This window comes from Mustela putorius, unplaced genomic scaffold (genome assembly GCF_011764305.1).
Source record: "Mustela putorius furo isolate JIRA1106 unplaced genomic scaffold, ASM1176430v1.1 tig00000281_pilon_pilon_pilon, whole genome shotgun sequence".
Taxonomy (NCBI): domain Eukaryota; kingdom Metazoa; phylum Chordata; class Mammalia; order Carnivora; family Mustelidae; genus Mustela; species Mustela putorius.
In genome coordinates this window covers 23,211,203-23,235,509 of record NW_025421343.1, presented here as the reverse complement: position 1 = coordinate 23,235,509, position 24,307 = coordinate 23,211,203, and the positions used below count along the sequence as shown (strand labels likewise).

General features: G+C 36.1%; 1 protein-coding gene across 9 annotated transcripts in view; it reads left to right on the top strand.

Moving 5' to 3' along the window:
• Positions 1-24,307, top strand: part of RMDN2 (regulator of microtubule dynamics 2) — a 73,154-nt gene that overhangs the window by 28,856 nt on the left and 19,991 nt on the right. For all 9 annotated transcript variants that reach the window (XM_045079223.1, XM_045079226.1, XM_045079220.1 and 6 more), the window contains 6 exons: positions 4,344-4,518; positions 5,480-5,582; positions 9,682-9,742; positions 16,309-16,384; positions 17,433-17,510; positions 22,673-22,771. In XM_045079223.1, the coding sequence (XP_044935158.1) occupies positions 4,344-4,518; positions 5,480-5,582; positions 9,682-9,742; positions 16,309-16,384; positions 17,433-17,510; positions 22,673-22,771 (592 nt within the window). The remainder of the gene's footprint in view (positions 1-4,343; positions 4,519-5,479; positions 5,583-9,681; positions 9,743-16,308; positions 16,385-17,432; positions 17,511-22,672; positions 22,772-24,307) is intronic.

Here is a 24,307-nt window from a genome sequence, read left to right as displayed (position 1 = left end):
AGTTCCAACTTATTTCTTCTGCATGTGGATATCTATTTGTCCCTGTACCATTTGTTGAAAATAAAATTGTATCATCCACTAAGTTGTCTTGGTATTCTTGTTAAAACAAATTGACCATAAACATAAGGGTTTGTTTCTGGACCTGAATTCTTAATAGGTCCTTAATCCCTATACCATATGTCTATCTTCCTTATGCCAGTACCATCTTTACTACTGTAGCTTTATAGTAAAATTTGAAATCTGGAAGCATGAATTCTCTTTGTTTCTCTTTTACAACATTATTTTGACTATATTGGGTCCCTTGCATTTCCACGTGAAATTTAGGATCAGCTTATCAATTTCTGGGGGGAAAATGTTGTCAGCTGAGTTTTAATAGAAATTACTTTGAATCTATAGATAAATTGGGGGAATCCTGCCATCACAACTAAATCTGATTCATGAGCACAAAACTTCTTTTCATGTACTTAGATTCTATTCTTTAATTTCAGCAATGTTTGATAGTTTACAGTATATAAGTCTTGCACATATTTTGTTAAATTCAATCCTAAGAATTTTATTCTTTTTTTAAAAGAGTATTTATTTATTTACTTATTTGAGAGAGAATTGGGGGACACACATGAGTGAGCAGTGGCAGAGAGAGAGAGTATCTCAAGTAGACTCCCTTTTGAGTGTAGGCCATAACCCAGGGGCTTGATCTCACCACCCATGAGATCATGACCTGAACCAAAATCATGAGTCTGACACCCAACTGACTGAGACACCCAGGTGCCCCAGAATTTTTTTTTTTTTAATAATATTGTAAGTGAAATTGTTTTCCTCATTTTTGTTTTTGCGTTGTTCATTGCTAGTTGTATAGAAATACAATTGACTTTTATAAGTTGATCTTGTATTTTGCAATCTTGAACTTATTTATTAGTTCTAATAGCTTTTTATGGATTTATTAGGATTTATATGAACAAGATGATGTCATCTGTGATTAGAGATAATTTTACTTCTTTCTTTCCAATCTGGAAACTTTTTATTTCATTTTCTGGACTAACTAGTTGATTTTCTCTTGAGCAGTTTTAGCCAGTTATATTTTTCTAGGTGGTTGTCTTTCATTCCAAGTTTAAGTGTATTAGCCTAAAATTGCTCATGGTAGTCTGTTGTTTATTTATTTATTTATTTATTTATTTTTAAAGATTCTATTTATTTGACAGAGAGATCACAAGTAGGCAGAGAGGCAGGCACAGAGAGAGGAGGAAGCAGGCTCCTTGCTGAGCAGAGAGCCCGATGTGGGACTTGATCCCAGGACCCTGGGATCATGAACTGAGCGGAAGGCAGAGGCTCAACCCACTAAGCCACCCAGGTGCCCTTGTAGTCTGTTTTTTAAATCTATGCTCTGTAGTAACAATGTTTCATTCCTGATGCTGTTTATAATGACTTCTGCTTTTCTTTCTTTTCTTATATTCTCTTATGTATGAGATGTATCTTTTTAAAATTCTTTTTAAACTTTATGAAATACAGAGTACATGCGGAAAAGCATACAAATAACAAACACCCAGACGGATTTTTCAAGCTGAATACAATGGTAAAGTCAGCACCCAGATTTAGAGACATAATATTTTTAGTACCTCAGATATTCCCAACATGCTCTCATCCAGTCACTCCTTGGCACCAACAGGATAACCCATCTTGATTTACAAATGCATACATCAGTTAAAATTATGTTTTTACTTTATCTAAATGAAATAATACACCATATGCCCATTTGTGTCTAGCTTCTCTCAGTTGATATTAGCTTGTGATACTCGTGCATATCGTTGTGCGTGGTTGAAGGCCATTTATCCTCACTGCTAAATACTCATCCATTGCGTTAATATGCCACAATATGTAAGCTCCCTATTCCTCATAGGCATTTGGTACTTTCCAGTTATGGACTATTATGATTGGATAAACATATGTACACATTTCTTTTGGGTATATACCTAGGAGTGAAATGACTGTGTCCATGGAGTATGTGTATACCAGCTTTAGGATATATTGCCAAACATATTTCCAAAGTAGTGGTTCTGATTTATGCTCCCATCAGCTATGTATAAGAGCTCCATTGGCTCCACATCCTCACCAACTCTTCTTGTTTTTTGTCTTTTCATTTTAGCCGGTGTAGTGGGCATGTAGATGGAAATGTTTCAATTATTTTTAAATTTGGAGGTTTTCTCACCTACTCTTTAGTGTTGATTTCTAACTTAGTTGCATTGTGAACAGAGAATATGGTCTACATAACAGATTGTTTGTTACCATTTGTGGCTTGCTTCGTGGCCTTGTGTATGTGGCTGTTTTCATAGATATTCCATATGACATTGTTTTCCTGGGGCTCAATGTCTAGTTTTATATATGCTAGTTGGATTTGAGCTTGTTAATTTTGGCACCTAAATTGTATCCTTACCTTTTCTTTATCAATTACTTAGACTGTTATGTTAAAAATCTCCTGTTCTGATAGTGGATTCAATTTCTCTTTGTAAATGTTAATTTATGTTTTCCATGTATCTGAGACTTGAGTTTTTAGATGCATAGACGTCTCAAACTGCTCTTTCTTTATCATAAATTGAACCATTTAGCTTCGGTGTCCCTCTTTCTAATGCTTTTTGCTCTAAAGAATATTATGTACTATATTAAACTAGTTACTTCCTTTTGGTTATCATTTTCTTATATCTCAGGTACATAGAATAGCTCTTACAAACTCTAAGGACTGGTCCATGCATGTGTCACTTTTAGTCATTTAGTTAGTTATTGTGAATAATGTAAAAGCATCCATGAAACTACCTCCTAAAACAAAAGATGGGACCTAGACAATAATCTTCATCAAACCATTTGGCTCCCCTTGCCTTCCCTCATCTGAAGGTAACAATTACCCTGAATGTATAATCTATATTGTTCATTCCTTCTTTTTTTTAATAATATCATTTCATTGCAGGTGTGTGTATGTTCCTTAAGATACACGTTTAATTTTGATTGTTTTTATGGAAAGGGGATTGTGTTGTATATAGTTTTAAGAGCTTATTTTTCCACTTAATAATAAGTTTGTCAAGATTCCTTCATATTTTGCTCATCACTGTATCTCTTTCATTTTGACTGTTGTATAATATTCATTCACTCTTTGATGGGCATTTAGGTTGTTTCCTGGTGTTCGAAAGTATTGCTCTCTATTATACATCTTTTTTTGCACATATGCAGGAGACCAGATTACTGGGTCCTAGGGCATGTGAAAAATTCATGATTACAAGATAACTCCAGAGTGCTTTCCCAGCTGGGTTCACCAGTTTGCATGCACATCGGATCCTATGGATTGACTTCATGCCCAGCATTTGATATTATCAGACTTTTTACATAATATCTCCCTGTGGTCTTTATTTGTATTTCTCTGTTTGCTAGTGAACATTGAACATCATTTCTTATGTTTATTGACTATATGTATTTTCTTATTTGGGAAAGTCTGTATCTAACAAGCATATTTCTATTGACTTCACTGCATCTTTTATTATCTAATTTTAGAAAAGCATTTATATGTTCTTGATATCAGTGTTCTCCACATGGATATGTTGCAAAACATCTATTCCTGGTTTTTAATTTATGTTCTTATATTTTTGAAATTGTCTTTTGATTAGCAGCAGTTTTTTCATTTTAATATAACTAAGCTGATTAGGCACTCATAATTAATCATTTATAGCTAATTCTTTCATATCTTGGTTAAGAACATTTTTTGCTTTGGGACACCTGGGTGACTCATTCGGTTAAACATTGGCCTTAGGCTCAGGTCATGACCCAGAGTCCTGGGTTCGGGTCCCACATTGGGCTCCTTGCTCAGCAAGGATCCTGTTCCTCCCTCTGCGTGCTGCTCCCCCTGCTTGTGTGCGCTCTCTCTCTGACAAATAAATAAATAAAATCTTTAAAAAAAAAAAAGAAAGGAAAAGAAAAAAAAACTTTTTACTTCTAAGACTGAGAGATATTCACCTATAATTTCTACTTAGAGTTTAGAAAATTATTTTTAACACTTAATTCCTTTTATCATCCAGAGTTAATTTTATAATATTATATTGTAGAGATTCAGTTTCATTGTTTTCCATAGGCATAGCCATTTTTTTTCCTGGCCCTTCCCTTCCTTTTCCAGTGATCTGACAGGCCAACTCCATCACGCACCACAGCTCCCTATGTGTACCGATCTGCTTCATGCCTCTTTTATTTCATCAGTCACGCATCTGTTCTGGTATTCATAGCCTACTGGCTTGTATTTTAAAAGAATCACTCTGGCTATTATAATATAACTTTCAAGAGATTTGATCATTATTATTTCTGAATTTTAGGTATATTACAGCTAATACTGACACAGAAGAACAGAGTTTTCCAGTCGCTAAGGCATTTAACACACACATAGAGGAGTTAAATTTAGATGTCCTTCTTCAGAAGGCTGATAATTTACGTATGAAAGAATGTAGCAAGTTGGAGAGTTTTGAACTACTTTGTGATCACAAAGAAAAGGTAAGAGATATGAGACAATAACGTTTGTATAATTTTGATTTTTAATTTTACCTGCAATCCCATTCCTGTTATGACTGTAACAATTGTGTTACCTAAATGGTTGATGCAAAATTTTTCTATAATCTAACTGAAACTTTTAAAAACTAAATTATAAGAGTTTATGAGGCTCTAATATAAGATTGTACACACCTATTTTTATTTGATTCTTATTAATTTGCCATATTTGATATGTACTTTATAACATAAAGAATATGACCTACTGCTTCTGTTGGGGCAGGAAAGCTACAATTTTAAGTTTTCTGTCTTAAGAGTTACTAGTGTAACAACCATCAGTTTCAGCATGTTTCTACTAATGGACATTTTTCAATAATTAACGTTGGGCTGAGTTGAAAAAGCCCTTTCCTCCCACTACTACCACCAAAGAGAAAGAAGGAAGGAAGGGGGGAAGGAGGGGGTACGGAGGGAGGACGTCTTCACTGTGAGCAGTTTTAGTCTCAAATCCTTTGTCTGAGGACTTAGCAACTCCAAGCACAAAGATTGTGATTGTATTTGTAGGCAATTTAGGTTAAAAATACGCCTGCTCTTTTGAGTATATGTGATTTGTAATGCTTTCTGGGGCATTATATTGAAGGTAGATAACTCAGAAAGGAAAATAAAAAGAGGATACTATCATCCCCGGAGAACTCACCGAGTCTGGCGCCTGGCCCTTCTCTCTCCCTTGTTGGTGTAGAGCTAGTGTCTCCATAACCCTCCTTAGTTTTAAGATCCAAAGGCAACACTATATTAAATCACATTTTGTAGCCATGAATATTTGAATTGAAAATGTTGTATGCACATGAATAGATTCAGTCATCCATAAATGTCAGTTCACCTGCCTACTTTTTTAAAAGTTGCAGAGGAAAACACTTCTAGTCTTGTCAAGTTACTGAGTATAATCTAATATACAGTTCTATCTTTTCAGTTTAGAGATGAAATAGAGTTTATATGGCGGTTAGCTCGTGCTTATGGAGACATGTATGAGCTATCTACTAACACACAAGAAAAAAAACATTATGCTAATATCGGTAAGTATTTTGTAAAGATTGATTATCCTCAAATGACAGTCATTATCTATAATAACCCATTAATGAATGTTAATCAAATTTAAATCACCTAAGCTAGAACCAATATGTTTAATTTATTTTAATATATCCTAGTACTGAAAAATATACATAGTCTAGGGACAGAAAGGGTTTTTTTTTTTTTTTTAAGATTTTATTTATTTATTTGACAGAGATCACATGTAGGCAAAGAGGCAGGCAGAGAGAGAGAGAGAGAGAGGAGGAAACAGGCTCTCCACTGAGCAGAGAGCCCGATGCAGGGCTTGATCCCAGGACCCTGAGATCATGACCTGAGCTGAAGACAGAGGCTTTAACCCACTGAGCTACCCAGCCCTGACAGAAAGGGTTTTTTAGGGCTAAAGTATATATATTTTTTAAATGTTTGAGCATATTAGAATAGGCAACTGAAAAACTCAAATTTCAGATAATAAAGTTTATAAAATCACAGAAAGACAAAATGTTCAGAGGTAATATTTGAGGAGGAAAAGAGGCAGAGGATAGTTGTCTTCAGTACAATTAAAATAACCCTCCCTGATTACTGTAAGGTAGAACTTCAGGTTTTTTTTCAGTGCTTTTTTTACAAAGTTCATCTTGATAAAACAAGATTAACCTTGAGTTGATCATCGTTTATGCTAAGGCATACAGTACCTGATTGTTTATTATACTGTACTTTATACTTTTTTGCATATTTTTGAAATTTTCCATAGTAACAACAAAAGAAAAACAGCAGGGATGTCAAATATTTATATATATAAATAATAAATATATAAATAAAAGTATATAAACATATAATATATGTAAATATACATAAATATATATTTAGATATATATAAATAACATAAATATATATATCTCACTTTGACTCTCATTAAATATCAAAACCCTTTCTTGCAAAAAACCCTGTAGTTGCCATTTCTCTGAGCTTCAGCATAGTAATCTGACATTAGAATTTCTTTAATTCTTCTTTTATTCCAAACCTCCTCTTTTTTTTTTTTTTAAAGATTTTATTTATTTATTTGACAGACAGAGATCACAAGTAGGCAGAGAGGCAGGCAGAGAGAGAGAGAGAGAGAGAGAGGGAAGCAGGCTTCCTGCGGAGCAGGGAGCCCGATGCGGGGCTCGATCCCAGGACCCTGAGATCATGACCCGAGCGGAAGGCAGTAGCCCAAACCACTGAGCCACCCAGGCGCCCCCAAAACCTCCTCTTTTCGAACCTTTCTTCCTCTAAGATAGCATAAGGAAGAAACAGCAAAGCATAATGATACCACAGACCTCATTCCAATCTCATTCACTGTCATTTTAATTTCTAAGAAGGTAGTATCTTCAAACTCCTTGTAATTTCATTCCTTCCACTTGTAGATTTCCTCCTCCAGTGACTTTTGCACAAAGAGAAAAAAACTGATTTGTGTTTGTATCTACTGAGAAAGTCACAGGATATCCCATGTAAACTATTTCAGCATTCATCAGTATCAGATACTTATTTATTTCCTGTATGCACTTGCCCTACCCTGGGCATTGAGATTCCTCCTGTGTGTGATAGGAGGTAGAAATGATAGCAAAATCACATGTTCTCAGACCCTAGATGAGCCGATGGCTTTGTTGGGGAAGCAGTATTATTGAAATAACTAACTGTACATAAAAGGAAACAGATGGAAAGCCATTGTGAGGAAAGCGAATGCAGGACTTTAAGAGTAATAACAGCAAGGATATGATGGCAGGGGCTGGGGGTCGAGGCAGGGAAGGCTTTCCTAGGGAAGTAAGGGTCTCTCATAGGTGAAATTACTTGGGATCTCTATTCTTAAATGTAGTAGAAGTTTAATTGAATTAATGAATGAGGTGGTAAAAATGGAAAAAGTAATGGGCTGGAGGAAATTGGGGGAAAAAATGGAACATAGATTGGAATAGGATCTATTTTAAAAAGAAACATTTATGATGTCATGGAAAAGGAGTGAAAGCCTCAAATGCATTCATTCAGATACTGAAATTTATTAAAAAATAATTCTTTTTCCTCTCCATTTAAGAAGTATTTATTGGAAATTACTGTGTCCAGGAACAATGTTAAAATGAGGGGTGGAGGGTGAGAGAGAAGGGAGAGAAGAGGGAGGTGAACGTGATTAAGGTGATGCTGCATTAAGGAAGATCAACATCGAGGCAGCCCATCATGTGAAGGGTTCAGGCAGTGAGTACCTGGGAAAGACAATGACAAAAATAGGCTTGAGCTGAGACCAGCGTTGGAGGACACTGGAGCTCCGCATGAGGGAAGAGGAAGTACTGAATGTTATTCTCTATAATAGAGTAGTTAAATTTTTTTTAAAAAATGGTACGGGAGGTGTTGCCTGAGTGACTTAGTCGGTTAAGAGTTTGCTTTTGGGTCAGATCATGATCCCAAGGTCCTGGAATCAAGTCTTGCATGGGGCTCCTTGCTCAGTGGGGAGTCTGCTTCTCCCTCTCCCTCTTCCTGCCCCCCCACCCCGCTTACTTGTGCTTTCTCCCTCTCTGTCAAATAAATAAATAAACACTTAAAAATAAATAAAAAATAAAGTTGTTGTGCCAGGGGAAAATGTGATGGCCCAGGAGTGCAGAATTCTTTCCACACCCTCTCGCTGGGGTGGAGCCTTACACAGGCCTCTTTTGAAGTACTCTGATCATAATTTGTCTTCCAAACAAAATATGAATCTTTTATCTAAAGGAACATTATTATAATTGCCAGAATTAAAAGAGCAATGTAAGTGTCTCAAATAGATCACAAAGTATGATGTCCTAAGGAAAACAGCTTTCCTATCCGACTTCCGTTGGATCAGTGAGGCTCCAGAACCCTCCTGCCTACTACCGAGCATCCTTTCCTAGTCTCAGGGTAAGGGACTCTATTTCAGGCTTGTGGTTGTGGACTCAAAGCTATTTTTGCTCATTTGGCCAAGGAGGTAAAATATTGATTTTGTTTCTAATATTTAAATGTACGTTTAAAACTGGTTTTCAATCATTTATTTAAAAATTACTCTTTTAATATATGTCTACGATTCAATGTCAGTATTAAAACACTTCACTTTGTAATTTTTTCTGGTTTTGGTAGATTTCTACACAGGATGGTTTTCTTCATGGATAGAGCTATCAAATACAGAGTGTACCACCTTAACATATTAACAGATAGAATGGTTTTAGAATAAAAGATCCTTATTTATAAAGATTAACTCAACCACTTATTTGGAAGAGCATTTTGTAGATCCCTGGATATTCTCTTCAAGACGACAGCAAAAACATGGATCAGGAGAAAAGGAGATGGCACAAGACAAAGCAGCCCCTTTTAGAGAAGAATTTTCAGAATGTTCAGTTTTGTAACAAATGTTTTGACTTTTTGGGCCAATAGACAAACCTCTATCCAAAGTAATTATGACATTATGAAAAGTAATCCTAAAACTAAGGGAAATGATTTGGAATGATTATTTATGTAAGAGCCTGTTCCCTGGGAGGCCTTCCCTTTAGATGGAGTTAGCACGCTGTCCTCTGCCTCGCTCTCTCTTTCTTCATCTTGCTTTTAGTTTCTGCATCCATTTTCTTTGCTTTCAAATAATGATCAAATGACTTTTCTTACACTTGGTTTCGTCACTTAGTCCAGTGGACCTAAACTTGAGCATACAGCAGAATCTCTAGAGGCTAGTTAAGACAGATTGCTGAGCCCAGACTTTGTTAGGGAATGAGTTCTCCCTTGTAGTCCCAGATTCACTTTTCTTTTCTTTTTTTTTTTTTAATTTTATTTATTTATTTATTTGTTTATTTGACAGAGAGAGATCACAGTAGGCAGAGAGAGAGGGAAGCAGGCTTCCTGCTGAGCAGAGAGCCCGATGCGGGACTCGATCCCAGGACCCTGAGATCATGACCTGAGCTGAAAGCAGCGGCTTAACCCACTGAGCCACCCAGGTGCCCCCCAGATTCACTTTTCTAACAAGTTCCCAGGCGATACTTCCAGTCTTGGGACCATATTTTTGGAACCACTGACTTAATTCAATATTCCACTCGTCCACCAGCTCATGTGAAAGTACTAACTGTAAGTACATTTGTCTTTCAGGAAAGACATTAGGGGAGAGAGCTATCACTAGAGCACCCACGAATGGACATTGTCATCTGTGGTAAGTACATAGAACTTCTATAGTCTTTTTAAACCTTCATATGCCTCTATGTAAGCTACAATTGATTTTTAAGATATTATTGACCTGTTTCACCTGTCACATTCACTGAAAAATATATTTAGTAGATAGCACAGTAACTATTCTTATTCTCATGTATTTTATAGTATATGTATTTTAATATATTCAAAGTAAATTTTCACTGAAGATTTCATAGGTGAATCAACCAAGTGCAGTGCCTTTGAATGTGATAAATTCTAATTAAATATAATTTAATGTTTTGTTTGAAAATAAATATTGAATTGATACCATGTTTCTAAATGAAATGTAGGAAGAGTGCTTCAAAGAATAAAAGACTGTCACTCATTTCCTTTACCTTAATGAGTCCATGTATACAAATTCTACATGTCAAAGAGGAGCCATTTTTAATATAAAGAATATAGGAAAGCTCAAACAAAGGGAATTTAATTCATTGGATAGGTGAATATCCTTGGGGAAACAAATTTATTCTTGAATGCAAGAATCCAAGAATTATTCTTGGATCCTTTGTATGTTTAGAATTATAAAACACAAATAAGAAATATATTGTGTTAAATTAACACTCTTTGGTTGCATTTTTCTTTAAGATTTTATTTTTTTACTTATTTGAGAGAGAGAGAGAGAGCATGAGCAGGGTGAGGGGCAGAGGAAACTCCCTGATGAGCAGGGATCCCAAGACTCCAAGATCACAACTTGAACGGAAAGGAGATGCTTCACCCATCAAACCACCCAGGCACCCGTGTGGTTGCATTTTTACATCTTTTAGTTCCTTACAGCAATACAGGTACTTCAGGCGCTAGGAAGATAACAATAGTAAGTTAATTTACGATCCTTCTCTCAGACCTAGGTTTCCAGAAACCTACCATTCTTTGGGATTATTTTTATTCTTCTGGAGCACTTTTAGGCAATATCTCTCTCACAATGGCTCCCTTTCTGCAGGTCCACATTTGTCCCACGGGAAATTCATTTTCATTCCACTGGCTAACTGAAATGCAGACCCATTTTCTCAAAGCAGAGCTGTTTCTTTACTCCGCCACCAGCAGGGGGAGCTCCACCCACACGCTCATCTTTAAGCTTCTCTGCTTAGGAGTCAAGGACATTTTTTATGTCCCCTAAGGGACACAGGCCAAAGTAAAAACAGGTCTTTTGATCTGCTCTCACTTGGCTTAAGATGAGGTGCAAGCCTCTCCTGCCCCCTTCCATGAAAAGGTGGGAGTCAGAGCCCACTCTCCGCCCATCTGCAAGAACTCTCCCTTATCTTCTCTTCTATAGCCTGGAGAAGGGCGCAGGGCTGAGCCCAGCAGAGCCTGTCAGTCATTTCCTTAAGGTGTCATGCACGGGCAGTAGAGCTTCTGGCTTTAGGAATTGGAGCACCTAAAGTGAAGTATTGTTTTATGCCCCTGGTCCCTCTGCCGCAACTCTAGCAGAAAGGCAGTTTTGCAGTTAACTTCCTGGTACATATCTTTAAGATCATTTTCCCAGTAAGTAAGGGTCCTGGCTATCATTTCTACAGCCAAACAGACCTTCTCATCTAATGTGCACATCAGTATTAATAAATGAACAGAGGAATGCATTGAGGTACTTCTGTTCTTCTACCTTTAGTCGTAACTGTAATGAATTTGTATTGATCAAGACACACTCTTCATCTCCTTTGATACTGGAGGTTTGGGAGCTGGTTGACGAGGTTTAGATGAAGAAAGAACCCCGAAGCCCTACTTACTCTGAACTCTGAGCTTCTCCTCCTCTCCCTCCCGCTGCATTGCTCTTCCTCTGTTGTCCTTTTCCTTCTCCCACATACAGATCTGCATCCATGAAAAATCACACTTAAAATATAGAGTGGATTTCAGTCCTCAACTTGAGGGCATTTATCTATGTAAGCTTCACATTTTCCTAGAGGAATTTTCAGAAGTCTTCCCTGGGGGCTACATAAGTACCTTGAAATCTATCTTGTAAGAAGAAATTATCCGTAACTCTGCCCTCATAGTCTACCTGGTCTGCCGCACACTAGTCTGGCTTCTTTGCTTTTGTTCATCTTATTTCACTTTTTGTTGTGAACAGATTGCCTTGTTTATAACTATGGTATTTGACTCCAAGTTTAAATCTTATACACACACTCACACACACACACTGAGTAGTCATCCAACTGTTTTGCACATGTCATGTTCAGTATCAGTTTTAAATTTTTTAAAAAGTTAAAATCTAATCAGTTAGTAAAATTTGATAAATTCAAATGTCAATTGTATCTTAGTTCTTCGAATATATTATATTGTATGTAGTGAATACAAGAGTTTTCATTCAATTAAATAGTAGAGGCTTAGGGTAATGATAAAAGAAATTAAAAGTTTGACTTGAGAAGCAGTGGTTAAAATTTAGGTTAACTGATTCCATAATTAATTGTAATAAAAATATCATAAAAAAGTCTTTTTTGGGGTGTTGAGACATTTTCTCATTCATTCAGTGTAAATGACAAAGTACATCCTGGGGCCGACTGCCTATTTTCGTAAATAGTTTGATTGGCTCACAGCCATACCTATGAATTTGTGCACAGCAATGAAGTTGAATAGTTGCAACCTTCACTGTCTGACCCCAAAGCCTAAATTGTTTGCTGCAAATTCTGTTGTTTTTGTTGTACCCAGTCTAAAATACTTCTAGAACCAAGAGAGTAAAATCACTGAGGATTTAGTTTGTTAGCCCAATAGGCCTGACCTTAATTACAACTAATGTCTTACATATTTGTTGTGCTCTACTGTTCACAAATTATATCCAAATGTTTACAGCACAGGAGTCACAGAGCAACCTGTTTCCACTTTATAGATAAGGAGGAGCCAGGTAGTGTGTTTAGGGCGTCTGTTGTGGGGGGTATATGCTGATTAGTAAGCAAGAGTCACACAATAAATAAAAAAACAACAATCAGATCTCTTACTCCTAGATACTCAGTATTTTTTCCTTTTACATTATTTTTCTACTGCTTTCCTACAGTGTAAATAGCATTTGTGCTGATTAAGAAGTATGCAGGGAAACTAATGGGGTAATTTTAGTAGTTAAAGTAGGAATGTTGGTCATTTATTAAAGATATATTCAATATCAATGCAAAGAAAATCGAAAATTTTGTCAAAGTATTTACGGTGAGAATGACCTCTAGATGGAGGTAATGGACCATGTTGTGAATTACCGTTCTTCAGAGTTCCTGTCAACTTGAGATGGTTTAAATTACATGTTTAAAGATGAACAGCATAAAAGAACAAAAACACGCAAACACACAGAGACATAGTGGAACCGATTGCCAAAAAAAAAGTGATGATCCTTTGAGGTCAGGTGAACTTTGAACTTAGAATATGTAGGAAGATAAGCAATATTTAAGACTTTGAAGAAACAGACTTCAAGGGGTACCTGGGTGGCTCAGTCAGTTAAGCATCCGATTCTTGATCTCAGCTCAGGGGGAAAAAAAGAAAGAAACAGACTTCATAAAAGATTATGAGAAGCATTAAGACTGATTATTTATAAGGGAAATGTGTATATTTCATATAATGGCGTTCATTATATGAAATATGCATATATACATTATATGAAATATGCATAAGTCATAGAGGGTTTTTTTCCCTTTTTTTCTCACTCAGAGTAGCTTGGAGAGAGCATACTGAGAAAGCAGTGTCGATGCCTAGGGCTGTGCATGGAGTTGTTCTGATGCTGACGTTTAACGGAATAGATGATTGATCCCAGCACTCTGGATCAGCGAACATAGATTCTTTTCTTTTGATTCCAGTGCAAATATAAATCTCTGGATGAGAAAGTTCAAACAGATTTTTCTAAAAATGTGACATGATTTGTTTTTTATTTCTTTGCCAGCATATAGAGTAGGGAAATTGAGCTGGTACATCTGGATTTAAGCAAGGCATTAATGTAAGTTTACTTATAATGTTCTTATGGACAAGATGCAGAAATGTGGGCAGGTCTCTGGGTTACCCACATAGAGAGAAGGGTTCAAGCCTCAGCTACTCAACAGAATAACTGTTGGCAACATCATTGTCAATCTGGAGGTGATTCTAGGGTTCCAGGTCTGTATCTTAGACACTGGTGTGTTCCATAATTTTGTCAGTGGGTAAAGATAGAATAGGTACATTTATAAAGTTGCAAGTAACACAAAACTAGAAGAGGATGTATGATGAGTGACGAAAGTAATTCAAAAAGTAATTGAAAAAGATTTTCACAGGTGTGAAACAGGTGTTTCACAGGTGTGAGTTAACAGGGATAAATGTGGAAGGAGGGATGGAGAGAAAAGTGTCAATATTTAACTTAGGGAAAAACATGAGAATCTGAATAAAGCTTGGGGTTTCATTAATAATAATGTATTACTATTGGTACATTGTAAAAATTATGTATCAGTATTGCTTGACAGAATTAGTAGACTTGTGATAAATGTACTGTAATATGTAAACAGTACAAAATGTACCAAAAAAATTACAAAAATGTAAAGTAATATGTAAACAGGAGAGAAAACAGAATATGGGTATATGAGAACTCTCTGTACCATCTCTGCAACTTTCCTATAAATCTCAGGCTATTTTAAAATAAAAACTTATTTTTTTTTTAAGTGGCCTAAGGTTTTAAGTCCAAGTGAATGAGAAAATGATAATGCCCATAAAAAAATGGGAGCATTGGGAGAAATAGATGTATGGGATTCTGCTCCACTTTCTGGAACTCCCTGAACAAAATGACAGAGAGCATTTCAAAAGATGATGGTGAGGCTGGAGGTGACAGTAGCAGTTTTATTTTATTTTTTTTTAAAGATTTTATTTATTTATTTGACAGAGAGAGATCACAAGTAGGCAGAGAGGCAGGCAGAGAGAGAGAGGAGGAAGCAGGCTCCCTGCTGAGCAGAGAGCCTGATGCGGGGCTCGATATAAGGGAGAAAGAACAGCAGAACTAGGTGATGAAGGGATCTACTCCCCTGACGTTATTGTAATGGTTATAGGGAGCTGGAAGACAAACCCTGACCATTTATATTGAGCTATCAAAGCTACAGGCACATTATAGATGATGTACATGTACACTATCTGTTTTATTCACTCATCATGTTAAGTTTAAGCCTTCAATTGGATTCTACTTCTCCTGCCACATCAATATGCAAGAAATGTTAACTAATTAGTCCCTGGGGACCCCGAGATCATGACCTGAGCCGAAGGCAGCGGCTTAACCCACTGGGCCACCCAGGTGCCCACAGTAGCAGTTTTAAAAGGAAACTCTTGAGTCTTTCTCCGGTAAACTTTTCCTCCATGCTCGGTCTCTGGTGGGTGCAGAGAGCTATGTGTAATGTAGTCTGATGATAGAATTTGTGAGTAGTAGTATCTCCTAATCTAGTTAGGCTCTCAGATTACTTTTGATAGGTTGATTTAGTCATCATTCTTGTTTCTCCTATAGCAGATTTGGTTGATTATATAGAAACTGGAAATTCAGAGGTCAAACAAATCGTAACTGTAAAGTGACTGTTTTGTTGGTGTTATAAGTTATGTGAATTATGTCATCTTTTGTGTTCAGGAAGGGTCTAACTGTTCCAAATTAAGAAAATTGTTCACTTCATTTTTGTACTTGAAAGTTATGGTAATATACAGGAATGATCAAGATAAACACCCAAAATTACATATTTGATTTCGATTATGACAGTACAAGTAAAAATTAATATGTACTCTTGAAATATTTAGGTAAGTGAATATTTTGCCTTAGACAGAAACACTCTGAAATACTCTGGAGACTTGAAACAGACAGAAACACTCTGATATAAAGAGTAATACATCCCCAGATTTCGGAGCGAGCAAATTGCTGAACAAGTATCACACCCAATTTATGTCAAATAATTATTGAAGTAACTTTTGTATTCCCAGTGGGAAAAAAAAGTAAACAATTCATGGGAAACGCTCTTCTAGTTTGCATTGTTTCCAAGGAAGGATTGAAGGACATGGGGAGTTTTTCGGAAAAGTGTATTCTGAAACTACCTTTGATTTTGTTTTAGTCGTGGTATTTATTTTTGTTTTCAAATGACATTAAGGGAGGCTGTGAAATTTTTATTTTTATTTTTATTTTTATTAAGGAGGAGCAGGGATATGATGATACAATATATTTTTCAATTTATTACCTGTGTAACTAGACTTCTTCAGAGAGCCTCTTTGTGACTTTGAAGTTGGTGTTGGTAATAGCAGCAACTCCTGTTTCTCAGAACTCACTATGTGGCAGGTAGTATTCTAAGCAATTATGTGTTCGAGGTGTTCTGGCATACGTACGGGATGTGTGAGATGGCGTTATTTTCCCCTGCCATAGGTGAGGAAACTGGCCTCATGTTCATGTCAGGTGTTTTTTTTTTTTAATTTTTATTTTTTTTTTCATTTCATTTTACTTTATTTTCATAAAGATGCCCTTGCATCTGTATGAATACTTCTGCCAAATATTAATAAATGCAAGAAATATTTTTTAAATGTTATATTTGATGGTATTTGGTTAAAAGTTCACACACTCTCCACTGTTTTTATTCTTTTCAGGTATGCAGTTCTGTGTGGCTATGTATCTGAGTTTGAGGGCTTACAAAACAAAATCAACTATGGACATCGCTTCAAGGTATTTCTTGGTATTAAAAATATTTTAATGGACCTATCTGTTTCCTTAAAAGATATAAATCAAATTCAATGAATTAATCTCAAGGAATTTATCTTTTTTATTTAAATGAAGTAACAGTCTTTACATCATACCACACAAAAAAGAATGAAACTACTTGGGAATTTGAAGATTATTATTATTCTGGAACTTGAAAGTAGTCACATAGTAGACGAGTATTACTTGTTCAAAGACTGAGGATTAGTCTTTTGGTCATGAACGCACCAATATCATCAACATGATGGGGACTAATTAACATTTCTTGCATATTGATGTGGCAGGAGAAGTAGAATCCAATTGAAGGCTTAAACTTAACATGATGAGTGAATAAAACAGATAGTGTACATGTACATCATCTATAATGTGCCTGTAGCTTTGATAGCTCAATATAAATGGTCAGGGTTTGTCTTCCAGCTCCCTATAATCATTACAATAACGTCAGGGGAGTAGATCCCTTCATCACCTAGTTCTGCTGTTCTTTCTCCCGTTATATCCCCATTATTTGATATTTGCAAGGATGCTTCCCAATAGTAAGTACTAGCTCGGCAAGACATGGGCAGACAAAAATGTCACTTGGATGCTTTCTATTTTTATACTGACATTTGGCTTTAAATTACACATTGCTTAATTAAATCATAGTCACAGTCTTTTTTTTTTACTTTTTTTTAATTTTAATTTTTATTTTCAGCATAACAGTATTCCTTGTTTTTGCACCACACCCAGTGCTCCATGCAATCTGTGCCCTCTTTAATACCCACCACCTGGTTCCCCCAACCTCCCACCCCCTGCCCCTTCAAAACCCTCAAGATTGTTTCAGAGTCACAGTCTTGTTCTAGTTGTGGGCAGTCATTCCTGAAAATTGAATTATTGGTAAGACTTACTTGTATTAATGCTAAGGATTGAGGAAGAGGACCAAACAACGCTGTAAAGCCCCTTTGAATTGACTAGGCACACTTCCATTCATCACTGCCTGAAATCTGAGAGATGGTATTTGTTTTGATTTTTCTTTCAGGAACATCTAGATAAAGCAATCCAATTTTTACCTGAAGAACCCTTTTTGTATTACCTCAAAGGAAGATACTGTTATACTGTGAGTCGAATGTTTCTATCTATAAGTCTTGTTTAAATATACTATGATTATGGGATATATTTCCAGTGACTTATTCTTCCTGTAAGTGTTTTACCTAGTGCCTACTATAGGGAAAATGATAAAATCAGTACCTATTTTATGAATTTATGATTGATTGTTTGTATACTGTGGTACATACAGTATGTAATTTTTATATACATGTATATATCTGTGTTTTCCCCTGACCACCTCTCTGTTTCCCCCGGCATTAATCACATGGCCCCTTCATGCTCTCAGTTGTTGGTCAGCCTCCTATAGGCATGTGCTCTGTGTTGGTGTACTGCTCTTTGTTTTGCGAGAGGACTGTTTCATTTATCAGTGTGTTGAACATAAATTATGTGCCCACTGTTCTTGTCTTCAAAGAACTGAATTTAGAAAAACACTTGAAACATACAGAAATAAATCAAGACAGCTGGCGAATCTAAGATCCAGTGTCTTAAATGACATTAGTTTATAGAAAATTAACAGAATGTGAAAATCTATCTTAAGAGATGCATGAAAAATTATGCTGAAGAGAAATGCTATTTCTGAATAAGGAAATTAGCATAAGCAAAAGAGGAAGCTTTTTAATTGTGGATTGAGGATTAGGAATGGAGAAGGAAGCTCTTTTATTGAACACCTGCTATGTCTCAAATGTGCAGTTTGTACTTTGTATTTCCTATCCCCTTTAATCCTTGAAACATCCCTGTAAGCAGTTTTTATTATGCCAGTTTTAGATATTGAGAACCTGAGTCTTCATTAAGGTACAAGACTCCACAGGCTTAAAAACCATTGACCCAACCTCACATGAGTCTGGGCTTGAATGTACATTATTTGTTTAGCTTAAAAGAAAAAATCTGGGGGCACCTGGGTGGCTCAGTGGGTTAGGGCCTCTGCCTTCAGCTCAGGTCATGATCCCAGGGTCCTGGGATCGAGCCCTACATCGGGCTCTCTGCTCAGCAGGGAACCTGCTTCCCCTTCTCTCTGTCTCTGCCTGCCTCTCTGCCCACTTGTCATCTCTCTCTCTGTCAAATAAATAAATTTTAAAAATCTAAAAAAAAAATAAAATAAAAAGGAAAAAATCTGGGAAGACCACATCTTCACAGAGGTTAAATAATATGCAACTAAACAATGAATGGATCAACCAAGAAATCAAAGAAGAAATTTAAAAATATATATATGGAGACAAATGAAAATGAAAACACAATGATTCAAAATCTTTGAGATGCAGCAAAAGTGATTGTAAGAGGGATGTGTATAGCAACACAGGCCTACCTCAAGAAGCAAGAAAAATTTCAAACAACCTAACCTTACACCTAAAAGAGTTGAAAAAGAAGAACAAGACCCAAATCCAGCAGAAGAAAGGAAATAATGATTAGAGAAGAAATAAATGATATTGAAACAAGAAAGAGACCCAAATCCAGCAGAAGAAAGGAAATAATGATTAGAGAAGAAATAAATGATATTGAAACAAGAAAGAAAGAAAATAGAAGAGATCAATGAAACTAGGATTAACTCTGAACAGGTAAACAAAATTGATCAATCGCTGGCCAGACTCATTAAAAAAAAAAAAACAACTCAAAATCAGAACGAAAAGAGAAGTAACTAATACCACAGAAATACAAAGGATTATAAGAGAATATTATGAAAAATTATATGCCAACAAGCTGGACAACCTAGAAGAGATGATAGATTCATAGACACATATAATCTACCAAAACTGAAAGAGGAAAAAATAGAAAATTTGAACATACCAATTACCAGCAATGAAATTGAATCAGTAATCAAAAAACTCCCAACCAAAAAAGTCCAGATGTCTTCACAGGTGATTCTATCATATATTTAGAGAAGAGCTAATACCTATTCTTCTCAAACTTTTCCAAAAAATAAAATAAGAAGTAACACTCCTGAATTCATTCTAATAGGTCAGCATTATCCTGGTTCCAAAACTAGATAAAGGCAAAACAACAAAAAGAACTACGGGCTAATATCTCTGGTGAACATAGATGCAAAAATCCTCAACAAAATATTAGCAAGACAAATCCATCAATACATTAAAAAATCATTCACTATGATCAATGGGATTTATTTTTGGAATGCAAGGGTGGTTCGGTATTTGCAAATCAATCAGTGTAATATATCACATTATTAAGAGAAAGGATAAAAACCATATGATCATTTCAATAGATGCAGAGTATCTATTGAGTATTGACAGAGTACAATATCCATCTATGATAAAATCCTCAACAAAGTTGGTTTAGAGGGAAAATACCTCAACATAATAATGGCCTTATATGAGAAATCCACAGTTAATGTTATACTCATTGGTGAAAAACTGAGAGCTTTTCCCCTAAGATCAGAAACAAGACAAGATGTCCATTCTCACTACTTTTATTCAGCATAGTACTGGGAGTCCTAGCCATAGCAATCAGATAAGAGGAAGAAATAAAGGGCTTCCAAATTGGTAAGGAAGAAGTAAAAGTTTCACTATTCACAGATGAGATGATACTATATATAGAAAACCTTAAGGATGACACCAAAAAACTACTAGACCTGATAAATGAATTCAGTAAACTCATAGAATAGAAAATCCCCATGTAGAGAAATCCATTGCATTTCTAAAAAGCAAAAAGAGAAATTAAGAAAACAATCCCATTTACAATTACAAAAATAATAAAATACCTAGGAATAAACTTAAAGAGGTAAAAGACCTGTATTCTGAAAACTATAAAAAAAATTGTTGAAAGAATTAAAGATGATCTAAAAAAATGGTAAGACATTCCATGCTTATGGATTGAAAGAACAAATATTGTCAAACTGGCTCTACTACCCAAAGTAATCTATGGACTTATTGTAATCCCTAGCCAAGTACCAACAGCATTTTTCACAGAACTAGAACAAACAATCCTTAACTTTGTATGGAACCACCCAAATAGCCAAAGCAATCTTGAAAAAGAAAAACAAAACTGGTGTTATCACAATTCCAGGTTTCAAGTTATATTACAAGTAATCAAAACAGTATGTTACTTACACAAAAATAGACTTGTAGATCAATAGAGCAGAATAGAAAGCCTAGAAGTAAACCCACAATTACATGGTCACTTAATCTTCAGCAAAGGAGACAAGAATATACAATAGGAAAAAGATAGTCTCTTCAACAAGTAGTGTTGGGAAAAGTGGACAGCTACATGCAAAAGAATGAAACTGGACCACTTTCTCACATCATATGCCAAAAATGGACTAAAGACCTAAATGTGAGGCCTGAAACCATAAAAATCATAGAAGGAAGCATAGATAGTAATTTCTCTGACACTGACCATAACAGCATCTTTCTAGATGTGTCTCCTGAGGCAAAGAAAACAGAAGCAAAAATAAACTATTGGGTCTACATCAAAATAAAACGTTTCTGCACAGCAAAGGAAACAACCAACAAAACTAGAGACAACCTAATGAATGGAAAAGATATTTGCAGTTCATGTATCCAACAAAAGATTAGTGTCCAAAATACATAAAAGAACTGATACAACTCAACACTCAAATAATCCAATTTAAAAATGGGCAGAAGAGTGAACAGATATGTCTCCAAAGAAGAAATACAGATGGCCAACAGACACATTTGGACAGATGCTCAATGTCACTCATTGTCAGGGAAATGTAAATCAACAATGAAATATAACCTCACATCTAGCAGAATGCCTAAAATCAAAAACACAAGAAATAACAAGTGTTGGTGAGGATGTAGAAAAATAGGTACCCTTGTGCACTGTTGGTGGGAATGGAAACTGGTGAACTACCCTATGATCCAGTAATCACACTGCTGGGTACCCAAAGAATACAAAACCTTTAATTCAAAGTGTGACATGGACCCCAATGTTCATTGTAACCTATTTTCAATAGCCAAATTATGGAAGCAACCTAAGTGTCCCTCAATAGATGAATAGATAAAGAAGTGGTATAGTATTCCACATAATAGAATATTATTCAACCATAGAAAAGAATGAAGTCATGCCATTTGCAGCAACATGGTTGGACCTAGACTATAATGCTAAGCAAAATAAGTCAGAGAAAGACAAACACCATATGCTTTCACTCATGTGTGGAATATAAGAAACAAAACAAATGAATAAGGGAACTAAAGAGAGACAAACAAAAAACAGACTCTAAACTACAGAGAATAAATAGCTGGTTATCAGGGGTGAGGTGAGTCGAAAGACGAAGGGGACAAAGAGCACACTTCTCTTGTAGAACAGCGAGTGACATACGGAATTGTTGAATCAGTGTATTGTACACCTGAGAAGAACAGAACACTGTATGTTAACTACATTGGAATTAAAATGGGGGGGGAAAGGAAGCAAAGAATAAATGATAATATGAATTTTGATTTTGGTGGTTATTGGTTAAAAAATTTTCTCCTGAATTGTGAATATGTATCCTGGGCCCTCACTCTGTACTCCCTATGGGTTAAAGACCCTTCTTCTATTTACATTTCTGAGATGCTGTGTTCTGAGTTAGGTTGGCCGCAGGGAGTAGGCAGGAAGGAACCCAAGATGGAGACTGGTAGGTTCTGCACCCTGAAAAGAAATTCTGTGTGGTCATCTCAGAATCTTGAATCATATAAACAAACAGGATCAGCAGTATTCTCCATCCCTTTCTCTGTCTGAACACAAATCTTACCGTGAGTATTTCAGATTGATTGGGTAACCAGTGCTTTTAGAGCTCACGGTTTGTTAGAACTATAGAAAAGGGAAGGTAAAATATTAATACCATAAAGATGATCTCTGTCATATATGTTACTTATGGAGATGTTTATATTTATATATTCTATGCATATACATCCACATACACCTGGACACGCATGTCTGAGGAGAGACGACTCATTCAAAAGGTGATCAACTGGGCACCTGGGTGGCTCAGTGGGTTAAGCCGCTGCCTTCAGCTCAGGTCATGATCTCAGGGTCCTGGGATCGAGTCCCGCATCGGGCTCTCTGCTCAGCAGGGAAGCCTATTTACTCCTCTCTCTCTCTCTCTGCCTGCCTCTCTTCCTACTTGTGATCTCTCTCTGTCAAATAAATAAATAAAATCTTTAAAAAAAAAAAAAAAAGGTGATCAACTTTCTAAGAATGATGTCGCCTCCCTGTTTGCAGGTCTCAAAACTGAGCTGGATTGAGAAAAAGATGGCCGCTACTCTGTTTGGAAAAATACCATCCTCAACTGTAGAAGAAGCTTTGCAAAATTTCCTTAAGGTATATTTTGTCTGTTATTTTAGTATCAAATTGGCTCTAACCTGCACCAATCCCTCCTACGCTTCTCCATGCATAGATCTCTAACAGAAGCTGTGGGTTGAATCCTAGTTTTGAGGTGTCTAGACTGCTTCCCAGAGCAGCTAGTTATGCCTTAGGTCCTAGGGGCACAGCCCTTGCTACCAAATCCAAGAGTTGCTCTCTGGGTACATACTCACACAAGTATGTACAAAAGCATTCATGCCCTGATTATTAGACTTGTTCCTAAATACTCCCAATTAGCCTAATACAGAAGCAATTTAATCTTGAAGAACTAAAAGATATCAAAGAGGAAAGTTATTATTCTCCATAAGTTGCAGACAGTTCTATGGAACACAGGGCATCAGATCAAACCAGTATTTTCATTCCTGTCTTAAAATGTATAATTGCAATGCTGATAAAACTCTAAACAGTAATAACGTGTGTGTATATACTCAAGTTCCTGGTGAGCTAATCCCTTTATCTTTCTCTGGGAGCAATTATAGAATCTTACAGACACTCAGATGCCTTTTCTTTCCTTATTTACCTTTTCAGATTTGTAACAATGTAGATAGACAAAAATCGGGCTCTAAACTGTATTGTCCAACATATTATACATGCTCATACATTTTTGTTGTATCTTAGGGTTTGATTTTGTAGAACGAAGAGGGGATTTAGAAAACATATATTCTAAGATCACAACAGATTTCATTGCACTTTCCATTTCTGACTGAATGGTTAGCAGCTACCTACAACACCCTGTGGAAAAAATAAGTGTTCTGAGATCATGAGCCCGTTAGAAAGAGTGGAGGGTATAAAAGCGCAGGGGCCAAATGTGTCTTCTTTTTTTTTATTTAACGTGATCTTTTTTATTTTATAAAAAAGGAAAGCAAGGAACTTAATTTTTTCTCCTGTCACACAGTGGCAGGCCAAAATATGCATGTAGTCTAAGGCTGGGTATCCCCCATTTCTTCACCTCTTTTATCTACCACTGAGAATTAGCTCTTTCATTTTATATTTTATAAGAATATAGATCATCGTATATTTAAGATAGATCATAGAAGGTGCTAAGCTAATTAGGAAGAATGTCATTTGGACTTGAAACTCCTTTCTTCATAGTATCAGAGTTATAAATGGGGGCTCAGGTTTTCAGGACATTGCACAGAAGTTCTTCAGGTGCTAATGTACTCAAAATACTACCCAGATAAAATAAATGATCGGAGGCCCAATAATGTAGAGGTAAGGATTGCAGCCTTACCTCTGGTTAACCAGACCACCTGGTTAAATCTCAGTTCTGCCACTTACCAACTGATTAACGCTGGACTGGTTTCTTAACTTCTCTCTCCATTTAATCAATGACATGGAGATAATAGTACCTGACTCATAGCGTTGTTGTGAAGATTCAATAAGTTAATACAAGGGAATTGCTTAGAGAGTGCCTTGTACCTAGTAAGCCCAATAAAGGTCATAGAGTTTTAACTCCATTAAATTGTATACACCTTGGCCAACCATCTTGGGGAC